At 41.0% G+C, this 15,250-nt stretch overlaps 1 protein-coding gene across 1 annotated transcript; it reads left to right on the top strand.

Moving 5' to 3' along the window:
• Positions 1-850: 850 nt before the first annotated feature.
• zgc:194930 (uncharacterized protein LOC557813 homolog) lies at positions 851-15,177 on the top strand. Its single transcript, XM_027003818.2, has 3 exons — positions 851-1,172; positions 6,785-6,837; positions 12,334-15,177. Exons 2-3 carry the CDS (start codon positions 6,806-6,808, stop codon positions 13,085-13,087), a joined length of 786 nt encoding a protein of 261 aa, XP_026859619.2. The 5' UTR covers positions 851-1,172; positions 6,785-6,805; the 3' UTR covers positions 13,088-15,177.
• The last annotated feature ends 73 nt before the right edge of the window (positions 15,178-15,250 follow it).

The following is a 15,250-nucleotide window of genomic DNA, read 5'->3' as shown; positions in this document are numbered from 1 at the left end:
AATTTAAATAAATACTCAGAATAATAGAATATTTCTCCCCTAGGGAAGCATATATTAATGTGTTGTTGTGGAATACATGGTTAAAGGTCAAAGCACTGGAAAAAAGCCAAAGTCACTTTGGAATATCTCTCCACCCTTATATTTTTCATAGTGGTGATGAAGTGAAGCATAGCGCATGTATAGTTTGGCATGAAATTTCTGATCTATTTTATGTCTTTTTAAACATATGTTTATTTATTTATGTTGTGAATGAAGCTAATATTGCCTTAAAGTGGCCTGATTAGTGCTTTTGTACGTGTCCCTGCTCAAGTGGACGCAGGCAGGGGGTGCTGGAACGCATGTGTGTACACATTGGATTTATCTGGATAAATGTAATGGATTTAATGGATAAATGCATTAAATTCTAATGTCAATACGAATTATGATTTTTTTTTTTTTAATGTGACGTTACGAAAAATATGACGTTACGATCTGAGTATTCACCTTAATGTAGAGGTGACTAGGAGACAGAACGGTGTAATGCTTAAAACTTCAGGAAATAAAGTAGAAAATATTGCTATATGATTACAACCTTAAACTAAAGTGTAAAATACCGTAAGTTAATCAGCTATGTATGAAAAGGATCAATTTTATAAGCATTAGAAAGAGATATACCGTATGTATTTATATGCATGGCCTATCTGAGCTTCGTGTCGTAGTAATACGTACTGAGTTGGAGAGCAGTCTATACCCACGTTATTGCTACAGGTTGATTTCTGAACCAGACGTCCCACTACTTATATAACGTCTGTGAAGTCTCTGTGTTCCCGCGTCACATGGGTCGTCATTACGGTGCCGTGTGAACCTTCTCTATTCAGGCCCCAGGTCTGGAACAGGACTCACATCTGAAATTCAAATAGACGTGTCAAGGAGATATGGGAGCCTGGAGTCACGGGGGACGGTCCCTGCTCAAAGGGAGCGACACCGAGGGAAAGCAAACGTAACGAAATCAGAGGCCAACAACAGGGTGAACAAAGTAACCGCGATGCTCGTTACTCGAAAGGGAAGTCTTTGGACTTCTTGTCTGTTTTACTTAGGAGACTCCCGATTTAAGAAGTAAATGAACACTGAGGTTATCCGTGAAATTACAGCACCTCCGGCAAACACCTGCCACACCTTCGCCAATCTAACAGGTAATTGTTTTGTATCTACGGCTTCAACATTAAAGCTTTAGTCTTCCTCGTCTTGACAAGGTGAGGATTCGAATAAAAAGAAAGAAATGGTGCACTTCTCACCTGTTGCACTGAATGTTTTTCTTACAGCCCTGTACTACTAACCTAACTAGCCAAACAAAGCGCTTACGTCGATTTTCGGTTCTAAATCTCTCTGTAGTTGTATTAGCCGTGGAATACGTTTTTCCTCATAAAGGGTTTTCGACGTTAACGCTGCGCAGGTGTAAGTGAACTGTTTTCATTTTCCTGCCAGTCCACATAGTTTGCAGGAGCTGGATGAAAACCAGGTGCTATGGGATTAGAGAGACTATAACAGTGTAAGAATCTTTAGTTGGACGGCACTGTAATAACGAGAGTGTTCGGGGGTTCACGGTCATTCTGTCGGGCAGTTGGACGGGCAGTTGGACGGGCAGTTTGCGGCACTGTGGGACAAACTGAAGTTTGAGTGGACGCAGGTCCGTGTTTGAAAGGTTTGAGGCTGAAGCATTATTATCGCCTGCTTCTTAAATGTTTCCCTAATTATACCCTGAAATGTATTTTTACAGCCTGTAATATCGTGGAGTAGAGACACATGCAATAGTGATAAAATTATAACCTAGTTAAACCCTGCTTAGATGGAGGCCTATTATGTTGGCCTACGCTTAAGTGTTGAGCATTTTAACGGTGAAACCATTATTTTCAGACATTACAGTGAAAAACGCTACGGCTCGATTCTCTTTTAAATATAGTTTTAAGAATGTCTCTTAGCTACATGACGTTTGAATTTACTCTGTATATTTTGTAGCTTGAGCAGGTAAATGCAGTTCGCTTGGATGTTTATCGTTGGCGACTTTGTTTACAGACGCGTAGATACTAAGGTGTGTTCACTGTGTGCTAAGAAGGACAGGTCGTATACTGTTCATGGAAGTGGATTGTATTAAGTTTAAGCAATATTGTTGTGCCTGTATGGATTTCAGTGCTTCACAGGCATCTGTATCAGGATGTACTCTCTGTTAAGGTACACAACAATAATAATAATAATAATAACAGTTGCTTATCATCATTGTTGTTGTTGTAGTAATAATGGTGAACACACTGTTTAATAAAATGCCACCTTGGTTTTCATTCAAAAATCAACATACATTCATTACACAGCTCTCATTCTTTGATATTTCTTACTCCCCTACCCTAACCTTCGATATCAAAATGGGCAGTATGTAGCATTTTGGATAAAGGCTTTGTCCAGGGTTTATTTAAAAAAGTGTCATACCATATGGGTTGTCTGGGAAATAAACAAAACGGCATCCTGGTTTATGTCATCATCTAATGTCTGTATTATATACTTTACTTCTGGCAGTCCAAGCTGAGCAGCAGAAGCTGGTTAGCTCTCACTTTGGCCTCTCTGCCCATGTTCCTTTCATGTTTAAGAAAAGTTATTTTGGCACATAAGATTTCTTTATGCGCATGTTGCTAAACTGTGCTAACAGGGTGCAACCGGCATGAAAATAAAATGCAAATGGAGGTCCAAGTCAACACCTTCCACTGATGTAGTCAGAATGTAATATTCCATGCCTGAGAGTTTGAGGCAACCAACAAATAAAAAAAAAATTAAAAAATGGACTGATCCCAAATACTGACATAATTTGCCATTAGAGCAACAGCCTTGTTTAATCATAGTAGTGAATGACTCATTAATCTCAAGTTCAGCTTATTCAACAGAAAGGCTATTACAACCATGAAAATCTACCAGTCAGACTGGGAGTTGTAGAAATTTAGATAAGGCATACTTACTGATCTTGTGATTTAGCCAATCACAAGTTAAAATAAAAACTAAGGTTTTTTTTTTTTTTTTTTTTTTTTTTTAATTCAAGGTATTCTTATATTAAGTCTGTAGTTATTTCAAGTGGGCCATCAAAGAGGCCATCAAATTATTTCAAATCAGTGGGCCATTTTCTCCAAACATAGAATAAGCTTAGATTGTCCATAGTTGAAACAAATTATCACAACATAATGGTATAAAATTGATAAATATATGCAGTACATGCTTTGACACGGACCATGTTAAACCACAACACCCTGTTTTTTGGACAGCAATACCTACTGTGTCTCAATTACATTGATGTACACAGGAAGCATTACTTATGAACATTCATTGTTTTGTGTCTTTAGTAGCCAATTATGTGATGGGCATTCTCCAGAGGGCTTATTCTGTATGCCTTAGTCACCATGAAACATGGATATAGCAACTGACTCCACAGCAACACATCTACCCTACATGTCTCATGCACCTATATGTTGCGCAAGGCTTGCACGGGTCAACAAATGACCAGGAGTTACAGACCACCCTCAGTTCTGACTGATACTAACACAGAGCCTGAGCATAGGTACACACACATTGAGATGGTAAATGGGAGAATGGGAGACCAAGATGATGGAGACTAATAGAAAGATGGAAAGAGGGAAGTGGAAGTCCAGTTTGCTCAATTTTCTGATTCGCACAAAATCTGATGTCCCTGTTTAGTGTGTGTTCACACACACAGGCATACTTGAAACGCACTATAACCCTGACATGGATGTTTAAGGCCATTTCAGACCGGTGCTAGCTTGCCAGGGTCACCCACTTGAATCTGATGGCCTCTGTTTATTGGCTCTTCACTCACAGATGCGCATGTGAAACACAGCACTCCACACTGAAGCAGGCTGTACAAGTCTGCACTCCAAAGCACAAATTGAGGTTGATTGTTAAGATCATTTCTCACCTGGTATTTGACTGCAATTTAGTAGCACCACGTTCTGTCCTTAGACTCTACATGTTGCAAAATAGATTCATATAATGCCAAAAACATTTTAAGTGGAATTCAATTAATACTGTTTCAGAATTTTAAATTAATGTAAATTCTATGAAGACGTATTGAGTATTGCATATGGTTCTTTGGACTTATGGACAGAGGTAACTTGTGTCAAAATTTAGGCTTGGCATTTATGCTGACGAGTATCATTTTAATTGTAATATTAAAAAAAATAAACATCAACAAAAGCAATCAAGAGGTTCCTATAAATCTGTAAGCTGCTAAAACTCTTTCTCCTGTGATCACTTAAACCATTTTTGGGCAAAAAGGGGACAGTAAGAGCAGAGTGCAGAAAACCTAGGGCCCGCAACTGGGTCTAATGTTTCATAATTACAACAGAGATTACCTGGACAGCCACTGCGGAGTCAGAATGGAAGTGACGCTACCTTTTGAAGCTATTGTGGGAATGCATTAGCATGTGATGCCATGAAGACGGCTGCAGATGTTTCAAAGACGGCATTGGCCAAACAGTGGCACTTCTCACATGTTGGAATTACTACAGACTGTGGCATCAGTTAGCCTCCTTTGGCTTGCTAAAACCAAATCCAAAGGAAATTGAACTAGAGTGCCTACAGCGTTCTTTCTGTTGTGGCCTTTGTTAACCATAAGGCATTTGTTAGTATGTGTATATCTGTCTTTGTGGATGTGTGTGTGTGTGTGCACTTGGGGGGGGGGGGGTCTTGCTGTGTGATTACGTAGCCAATCTTTGTGGCATCACAGGTACCCACACTCTGTTACACAACAGGATGGATAAAAGCATCCGTTCATGTTGGGAATATTTAAGCATTAATTTCCTTAAATATGTTAGCAGGTGTGCTTCCGTATCCCATATGAAATTGTGTAAGGTTGAAATTTACACACTAAGAGAATAAAACCTAAGGTAAAACCCCTATAGCCCTGCAGAAGGCTAAGCATTTGTCACTGAGCCATCTAGGGTGCAGAGCTGGGGGCCATGCCTTCTTCAGAGATGAGAAATCCCTCTACCCCATTAATTCCAATGGAGAAGTAGCTGCCAGGGCTACTGTATTTCACTCTGCCACACTTTGAGCTGGAAATCTTGAGTAATATCTCTTTCACCTCTTGCCTTTCTCCAAGATGGAGCATTTCAATTTCCTTGGGGGTGCTGAAGATAGTATGAAATCCTTGATCATTTTCTATGTGATCTCCTAATCTGTCTTAATCTCTTGGTTATATTAGAAGAAGGCAATCTGATGACATTTGAAGGCTTTCTGAAAGGCCTTCAATCTGACCAAAGGTAACCATAATATAATAACGTAATATTTATAATGCAGTTATCAACTGGGATGCCAGTAGACTTTCCATAACCTGGTCGTGTGGAGGACATCCCACTCAACCGATCTCCCCCTACCCCCCAATCTCTCTGAAGACATTGTGATGTTGAGGCCCAAAAAAAAATGCCTTTGCCAGAAAAGACAAAAAAAGAGTCTGTGTCCATATCATAAATTTATTTCTACAAGACAGATGCATTATATTCGGAAATCATACCTGATATCAGTCTTCCTCTCTAGTTTGTCCTGTTATAATCAAACACAAGAATTTGGTGTGCAAGCGTTCTAATTGAGAAAGGCGTGATGTGCCAAGCAGCCATTTTGCCATCTGTTTATCGTTCCACACCCATCACACTGCTGTCTTTCGTTTTCTCCACTGATTCACGCCCTTCGCCCCCTTTTCTGACTAAATTCTGAGCTCTCTAGTTGGTGTTCTCCTCACAAAGAATGCTTATGTCCTCATTCTGAAGTGTTTGAAAAGCACACCAGGCTCAGGTAGAAAGGAAGCTTCTGGATGGCCGTGTGGTTTCCACGGCTGGTGTCCTGGGTGGAGACTGCTGGGAATGGATGAGGAAGGGCCCAGTTCCTGCAGTATCCTGCTGTGATGACCAGCAGGGCAGGTGTCTGCCACCACACACGTCTGGAGTGTAGTCATTATCTAACTCTAGTCATTTTAGGCCTGATTTCTCTCCCCCCCCCCCCACCCATTTGTCTTTGGAAAGTCTGGAGAAAGAAATTTGGCATTAGAATTCGTTTTAATTTAGTCGACTTGGTTCATAATAATTTTTAAAAAAGATATCAGCTAGTGTGAATAAAAACAAGGAAATCTTAGCATGAGCCCTCATGTCCTCTCATGCTCTCTCCCTGTGCTCGTCAGGAAAGAGGCCAGTAAGGGATGAAACGACCAGCTATATCTGCTTTCCCAGACTTTCATCAATTATTTACCAGTGCAGAAGGAATGGCCAAGCCTGCAGCAGAGGAGAGGTCCTCCTACAATAGCCATGTATCGATACAGCCACTTACTGGGCTCGAACGCAGCAGGCAAGTGTCTGCGACAACACAGACTGGTCTCTCTCCACCTGAGAGCTGAGCTGTGACCTGTACCTGACACTTTCATATGTCAGAGCCATATGTCAAATCAATATGGGACAGAGGTACCACAGGCCAAGGTCTGTGGAAAAACTGAGGATCAACCCCCCCCCCCCCCCCCCCCCCCCCGAGTCTGAACGTAGTGTTGTGGAAAGGTTGGATGCATAGGATGGTCATGTTCTTGGATTCTGTCTCGGAGCGATGTAGATTGCCTGTCACAGGACTTTGATCATAGCAGCCTGTGCACTGAAGCAATGCTTCCCACAAAACCTAAATACTACTACCTTACTCCATGCAAGGATTTGTCTTGATTGATGTGGGTGCTAAAAAGCGAACCTCTTTTTTTTTTTTTTTGGTCTCTTCCCAGCCCCTATACCCAGCTGTCCAGATGGGGTGCAGATGCTGTAGGATGATAAAAAGGTAAGATGGAAGACCAACAAACAGAATTACTGATAACCAGTTCAGGCAAGTAACAAAACCGCTCTATATCCTGGTGGAGTTTGTAAATGTCAGGCCTGTCAGAGATTTGATTGGAGGTGAAAAAGTGTTTTGAAAAGTTGATGTTACTATAAATATGCTTGCTATTAGCCACACTAAAGGGTAAAGTCAGCTACTAAACTCTTGTGTTTATTTATACTGTAACATTTGTTCTGCTGCATGTATTCAGACATTGATATTGCTATAAATGAGAGTTTATATCCTATGCATTTGGTTGTTCTAGATCAGTTGCATTGAAGCCAATATAGTTATATTTCAACAAATCTAATAATAGTTTAAAAAATAGTAAAAATGTTATGAATGCAATACTATGGACAACTTGTGCAAGTGGTAAGGGCTCAACCATTTATATTCAAAAGCTTTTGCTTGTATTACCAAGCAACCACACCACTCTGCCGTAGCACTTTCTAAATGAAATGTTTATCTTTAAAGACACTTGTGTTGGAGCAGAAACTACTGATTGACACCTAAAAGAGCAATTCATTCTTAGTGTAGTAATGGACAGAGGACTAAATGGCTTGAGTGTGTGTTATTTTTGGACTGAGGTTTCAGTGTCCAGGGCACAGATGTTGTCGTTCATGCTAACTCACCCTGATGCTGTGCTACTTTGAGGGTTTGGACGTTTATGATGCAGATTCAGTGGAAAGTATACATAATGCAGTGGGGACACACAAATGCCACCTAATTGCTTGGGGTGTCACATTTCTGGGCTTAGCCTGAGCTGGCTGAATTGACTGGCTCATATGCAAATACCACACAGGCATTTGAGCATTTAAGCAAACACAATGCGCATGTGCATGCACACACACACACACACACACACACACATACACATACACATTTTTATTCATACCCGTTCTTCATTCGTATTAAATGCATCTTTGTCTTTCCAAATGCTGAATCAATATTTCATGCATAGACATGGTAGACATTAGAGGCTTGCTTTATGGCTGTGTGGAATTGTGTGTCAAGAGTCCACAGGCACAACCACTGCAAAGCCCTCTAATCTCTAACAGAGTTCACCCTTGTCTGCTATGTACAGCAAGGCAGGGAAACCATATACTTCAGGGTTTCCTGATGACAAAATCCCCTTTCTTGTTCCCTTCAAAATGACTGAAATAATTTAAAGGTTAGAACCTTTTAAATGCACATGGCTAATTTTCCACACAATTGACAGGCAATGTAAGTCTGACATTAAGAGTACTGTTATTAGGTGTGCTGTCTGGCTTTTAAAGGGGAACCCTACTTTTTGTTCTCTGTTTGTAACACTTACCTTGGCAATGGTCAATGCCTTAGCTAAATGTAACTTTCTGGAGTAGAAGTTTTGACATGTGTATTGTTGGACTAAATGTTCACAATGTCTGTGGTAATGTAGTAAGTTTCATATTGAAAAAGAAACTAAAAAGCTTGATTAGTAAATAATAAAAATAAATAAATAAATGTTTTATTGAGAGCACTTTTGAAAACAAGGAATACAGTGTGCTTTACAAAAGAATACAATAGGAACTGTCATGGCATGGGCCCACCTCCTCCTAGACTCTTCCCTGTGTTTGTGTTTGTGTTTGTGTGTGTGTGTGTGTGTGTGTGTGTGTGTGTGTGTGTGTGTGTGTGTGTGTGTGTGTGTGTGTGTGTGTGTGTGTGTGTGTGTGTGTGTGTGTATGTATGTGCGTGTGTGTAAGTCTACATGGCCATGCCCCTCACTTGTTGTTCGTTACATGTTTCACCTGTCTCTCGTTGCAGTCATCATTAACGTGTATTTGAGTCCTTGTGTGTTTCTTCTTGTCAGTGTTTAGCCTAGTGCATGCTGCTATATTCAGCTGCCTTGTTGTGTGCTTTGAGTGGGTTATTTGCTTGTCACATTTTGTCTTGTTTTAACCCTGTTTTGTGCTTTGTGTTTTACTTTCATTTTTGTTTGCATGTGAAAATAACCATCTGTTTTGTTCTGAACGACGGCTGGCCTCTGCATCCTGCCTCGCCTCCTATCGTTACGGGAGTAAAATGAAATCTAAAGCAAGAACACAAAAATAAAATTGAATGAATTAAGACGGCTCTTGCGGGGGCATGTCTCAATCAGTTCAGTTAGGTATACTGGGGCCAGACCATGAGGGCATGTGAAGACCATTAAGAGCATCTTCACATCATCCTGAAGACACAGGTAGCCAGTGCAGTTCTCTAAGAACAGGTGAAATGGGCTCCATCATTCTTGAACATGTCAACATTCTCACTGCAACCTAGAGATCGAGTGCCTTCGTATTCCAGAAAGAAGAGTATTATAGTAGTTCAGATGATGACAATGTAAATGTTTTTTTTCTGTCAGCTATTGAAAAAATGTTACAGATCTTGGATATATTTCTCAGGATCAGGGCAGCTGGTGGTGAAGTGAAATTACTTTAGTAAGTGTTTCATGATTAATTGACGGGAATGTTGACAGTGCTTTTTACTTTGCCACTGGCTAGGAGGCAAATTGCTGGGCAGTAGTCATTTGCAATGCTGTCCCTAATGGAAAGTATTTTACTACCAAAAATGTCAGCCAATTCATTTGTTATTTACAAATTCTGTTGGGACATAAGATAAGGGAATAAAGGCCTATCAAATGTAAGGTCTCTATGACTGTCAATAAGGCTTGAAAAGTAGACCAACCTAAATATTTTAGTTTGGTTGTTGAGCAGTTTTCAGTTTGTGTAAAAATCATAGTAGACTCTAAGCAAGGTGTGCCTTTATTTTCCTGCAAAAATTATATTTAATTTTAAAATGGTAATGTAAAATGTCTGGACGCAAGCCTGGTTTTGTGTGTATTAATGTATTCCTTTAGTCTGAAAGTGAATTTTTAAACTAGGCTGTCACAGAAGAGGCCGAAGAGAGGTAAAGAGGTCTGTGTAAGTTTTCTTATAAGTTTTAATACAGGAAAGCCCAGTCATCCCACACTGTAGTGATCAAATATTCCAACATATAACATATTAGACCTTGATGTGACATGATCTGATCAGAGGTATGGCCATGTTTATGTAAATTGTAAAATCATTATTAACAGAATGTGAAAGTTATCACAGCAAATGTTAGTCTCCAGTAAGCAATACATGGTCAAATAGTCAAAATCTATTAAAATTCTTGACAATAGTTTACCACGATATTTAAGGAATCCTGGATATTATCTTGGAGGATGACATATAACCCATATTTACCCAAGTAAACAGCAGGAAAGCGCTCAGTCACCTGAGTTAAGCAGGAATTTCCACATTGCCCTCATCTGCCTATACAGATCATCATATACAAACCTATACAGACCGTCATATAAAAACTAGGCACTCTTTCCACACACATGATGCATGTCTTCTCAAAAATTTCAAAAAAGGAGTACAATTTTATTTGACAGATACTGTAAGTGTTTAATTATATAGCAGAGATTATGGTGTGAGACATACAACTGCAAAGTGATATATACTGACCAACAACATTAAAACCACTGAGAGGTGAAGTGAATAACTTCGATCATCTTGTTACATTGGCTTCAAAGGGTTGTTTATATTAGGCAGTCAGTTCTTGAGTGGGGTGGTTTGGTAGGTTACTACGTACCAGAAGTGCTCTAAGAAAGGAGCTCCAAGAAAACACTGAACCAGTGATGAGATTATGGGTATCCAAGGCTCACTGATGCGTGTGGAGAGTGAAAACTAGCCTGTTCTATCTGATACCACAAATTTTAGCACACATTGCTGGCTAAAGTTAATACTGGCTGTGCTAGAAAGGGTTTGAGTAGGGCAGTGGTAGCTCAGTGGTTAAGATACTTGACTAGTAATGAATAGGTTGCCAGTTCACTGCCAAGTTGCTGTTGGGCCCATGAGCAAGGCCCTTAAACCCCTTAAACCTCAATTGTGTGAATTGTCATAATAATTATAAGCTGCCTTGGATAAAAGTGCCTGCAAAATGCTCTCAGTGAATGACGTGAAATTAATTTGTATGAGGCTGGGTAGATGCAGGCCAGTTAGAGTGCTCATGCTGATCCCTGTCTGTGTCCACAATGTGTCCCCAATGGGCATCAGAGCTGGACCATAGTGAGTCATGTTTTCATGGAATGGAGTCATGGAATGGCTGGGCAGGTATGCGTTTCTTACCAGGGGAAGAGATGACAGCAGGATGCTCTGTGGGGGGAAAAGGGAAGACTGTGTCAGAATATGCATGATGTTCTGCTGGGAAACCTTGGGTCCTAGCATTCATGTGAATGTTACTTTGGCATGTACAACCTACGTAAACATTGTTGCAGACCAAGTAAACCCCGTCCTGGCAACAGCATTGCCTAATGGCAGTGGCCTCTTTCAGCAGGATGATGCACACTCTGCCACACTGCAAAAAATTGTTCAGGAGTAGTTTGAGGAACAGGACCATGTGTTGAATCGGCCTCTACATTCAGCAGATTTCAATCTGCGCATCTGTGGGATATGCTGCAAAAACCAGTCTGATCCATCCCTTGATGGCTCAGAACTGTTTTGGCAGCCCGACGGGGACCGGCATGTGACATTAGGCAAGTGGTTTTAATGTTATGGTCGATCTGTGTGAGGACATATTCAGGCAGAAACACAAACAAAAGGAAAATTAAGGAAAGTACATACCTGGATTTTGATATGAAGATTCCCAGACTGACACTGGTTAGTATAGATGCCTTTACCCATCAGCCCTGGTCCCCCTCACCCTTCCTCTCCTTTATCCTGGTGGAGGGTGTGAGGGGCATGGGGAGCTCTGCAGGAAAAGTCTGACGGTACCATCCGTAAATACAGCGGCGCCCTGCTGACGCGCACAGACACGCACGCTGCAGTGGACTGATCTTCCACTTCCTTCTTGTCCTCTGCCTCTGTCATCGCTTATGCGCTAAATGACCTCATAAACCAGTGGGAAACGGGTCAGACGTGGTTCATTCTTACTTAATAAATAAGGCATTTGAAAATGAGGATTCTGAGAGGGACAGGGCAGAGGTCCTTAAAATGGGTGATGAAGAAAAGAGTCGTGTAACGATAGTCCTGCGGGTCTTATCTCAAAGGGTACTGGTGTGTCAGAGGATGTGTTTGCTTGCATAATGCAAATTTAGAGTGCAGTCAAATCTACAGGCATGACATATCAAGTTGTAAAAGAGACAAGTTTCCAGCTTGTTGTCTGCGGTATCAATGGCTAATCAGGTGAGGCTCACTAGTGTGTCTGCCTTTTTTAAAATATCATTTTATTTTGCTAATTTATTTGCTGCTGCATGGTAAGTTATCTGCCTTGTTAATCATTTTTATGTTGCACAGACCACAATTAATTTTTTAGTACTATTGAATATGACATTTATGGCTATCCCACTTGAACAACTGAAAAGAGAATTTGGTCATCAAGCTTTATCAAGGCTGACTGTGGTTTCTTACATTTTGTATGTCTATTACTCTCTTGTAGTTATATCTATGACCCCACGGTGCCTGTAGATGCCCACAGCTACAAGCAGGACCATTCCAGTAACTCCTTAGTACCTCCCTACCAGTGTCACAGACTACCAAATGAGACGGCCCACAAGAAACATGGCTTCCACAACTTGGCTTACACCGGCAACTCCAGCCCCACCAAATCTGACATTGACAACAACCACATAAACCAACTCCATGTTAACAACCAGGCTAGATCCAGCCCACCTCAGCTACCAGAGAGTGACTCCATCCTCTACATTATGCATCCCGAGGGCGGGCTTCCACCTGTACAAACCTTCCTCACCCTCCCCAGTGCCCCACCCATGTGCAGCATGCAGCCCATGTGCAGCATGCTGGGGACGGAACCCTTCAAGCAAGCGGACAGCTTCCGTGACTCGGGCCTGGGGAATGGTGGGACGGTGGATGGGAACAACGGCTCAGGTGGCCGCTGGTGTGGACAGGAGGAGGAGGAGGAGGGAGAGGGGTGGCGGCAGGAACGCAGGGAGGCTGGCGCACCCGAGCATGTTGGCGACGTAGTGGATGAGGAGAGCGTGATCTCGGTGGATATCCACACCAGCAGCACCAGTCTCTCCTCGGCGGACACGAAGCTGGCGGAGGACGACGAGGAAAGGGAGAATCCGGTGGGGGAGAAGAAGGCTGAGGACTCTGTGAGCATCACTGAATCTATGGTGGCCGAAGCTCTTGCTGCACTGGAGGCAGCAACTGCAGGAGAGGAAGACGAGTGAGAGCGGGACCTCGTCATTGCTCGTGGAGCCTCAGGTTGAGACATGGGAGACTTTTCCTCAAACTCTCACCTAAACATTCAATAGCCAAAAGAATACTTTGCATAATGCGTACATTCAGAAAGTCACTGAGAGTGCTTTTCTGATGACCAGAAAGGACAACCGTTCATGTGGAAAGTGAATTCTAAACATGGAAAAATGGATTGCTCTTTGTTTACAGGGAAGAAAATGTTCCCTCAACAGACTACCGATTCAGTTCAGCAACTAAAGGTCATACTGTTTATGAATGGAATGTATAGATTTATGTAGATACATTTTGCCAAGCCAATCAGTAGCATGGGGTGTATTTTCAGAAGCTGAACTGGACTGTTACTTTGAACCTTTTTTGTACTTTTGTTCCATTCAAGCTCACTAGAGTTCTATTGACCCTTTTTTTTTTTTTTTTTTTGGATATTCTTTTTCCTCCCAGTTGACCATTACCAGCTTTCTCCCCTGTAGCACAAAATGGTACTACCAGCCTGGGAGAGCAAAGCGCTGCACATGCTGTTCAACCCACTGTTCACTACTGTACTCTTAACTATGCTTGGAGGAGAATGCTGAGCATTCCTGTAGCATGTGACAGTGCAGATGACCAGGGTCCTGTTGTCCTTCCTTTCCAGAATGTGACCACTTGTGTATCAGCAAGTAGGTCCTATGTGGACCAGGTGGCCCTTCACATAGCTTTCAGCGTTGTTCTCTAAAAAGTTCCTTTTGTGTTGTGTTGGTTATGTCTGGTGTTGGATAAATTTCACTAATGTTAAAGGAGACTCCATTCTACAGTTGGATGAACTAAAAAAAGGTTTGTCTTAGAAAAGTTTTAATCCCTGCTTTGTCTTAATCCCACACATCTGAAGTTTCATGAAGACTGCTAGATTGATTTAGAAGGAGAGTGGGAAATGAAGATGAGGTGTGTATATCACACCTCATCTTCATAGCCCTGTTTTACACTTGGTCATTTCATGCATTATGTATTTGGATTATACTGTGGCAAGATTTTAACCACAAGCATTTACTCCAGTCAGCCAGATTGAAATGCGATGGCTATTTAGTAAAAAAAAAAAAAAAATCACCTTATTCCACCTGACAAACAACTTCAGATGACAGATTTGGCATTTTCACTTTGAGGTAATGATGTGAGGGGGAGGGTTTCATGGTTGTCAGATGTGGCTCAGAGAGACAGATGTGTTTACACTTGTATAATGCGTGCATTTAAAGGTGAACTATTATGTGGATGTTTCCTGTCTGGATCATAGACTAATAATGAAGATTTATGAAACAACCAAGTGTAAACGGTGAGTAGGCTTGCAGTGAGCCTTGGAAGCCAAGCTTGCCTAGTTACCTCAGTTCTTTGCAGAACATGACTGACTTGTTTGAAACACTTTCCAGACCACTTTAAAATGGGAGAGAGGGTTCAAGTTTGATAGCTGTAATGTCTTGAACATCTCGCTGTAAAAACACCAGCTTTGTCCTCATTAAGCAAGTAGGTTTCCACACAGAATCTTTTGGCTTCACAACTACCTGAAATTTTACCTGGATAAATTTCCACCTACATTTCAATTCTAATTCTAATGGTAAATGTAAATGTATACCAATAATTAGTATACTGTTATTTATGAAATTGATTTATTTGGGCCAGTGACAGTAGTTAACCTAAAATATTTAGAAATGCAAAACTAAGGTTATCTTCCTGAGGCCTGGCAACATGTCTGACTGACTGTGTGTCACTAAATGAAGGGCCGCTGAGTGTTTGACATCAGTGGATGTATATATGCTGTACTTCCACACACATATGAAGATGCTACACATTTAAAAACATTTCTCAGCACAGCAGGTAAATGTGATTTCATATTACCAGCCATACTGTTTTTATGTTCAGGAAAGCTGAGCTTTCAATGGAGAAGCTTTAATTACTGAAACCGAGGACTATGTCTTTATATAATGGCCAAAAGGACTTTCATTAAAAAATAAAAATCTATATATGATTGTACAAAAGGCATATATGATCTATATATGATTGTACAGTTTCTTTAATGTGATTTATTGCCTTTCTGCATTTTAAACCAATGCACATATTGTTTTATGAGTGTATTTTAAGTGAATGAAATGGGGGAAAAAACAACAATCTGG

Source organism: Electrophorus electricus, chromosome 19 (genome assembly GCF_013358815.1).
Source record: "Electrophorus electricus isolate fEleEle1 chromosome 19, fEleEle1.pri, whole genome shotgun sequence".
NCBI lineage: Eukaryota > Metazoa > Chordata > Actinopteri > Gymnotiformes > Gymnotidae > Electrophorus > Electrophorus electricus.
This window is presented reverse-complemented; position numbering and strand designations above follow the sequence as displayed.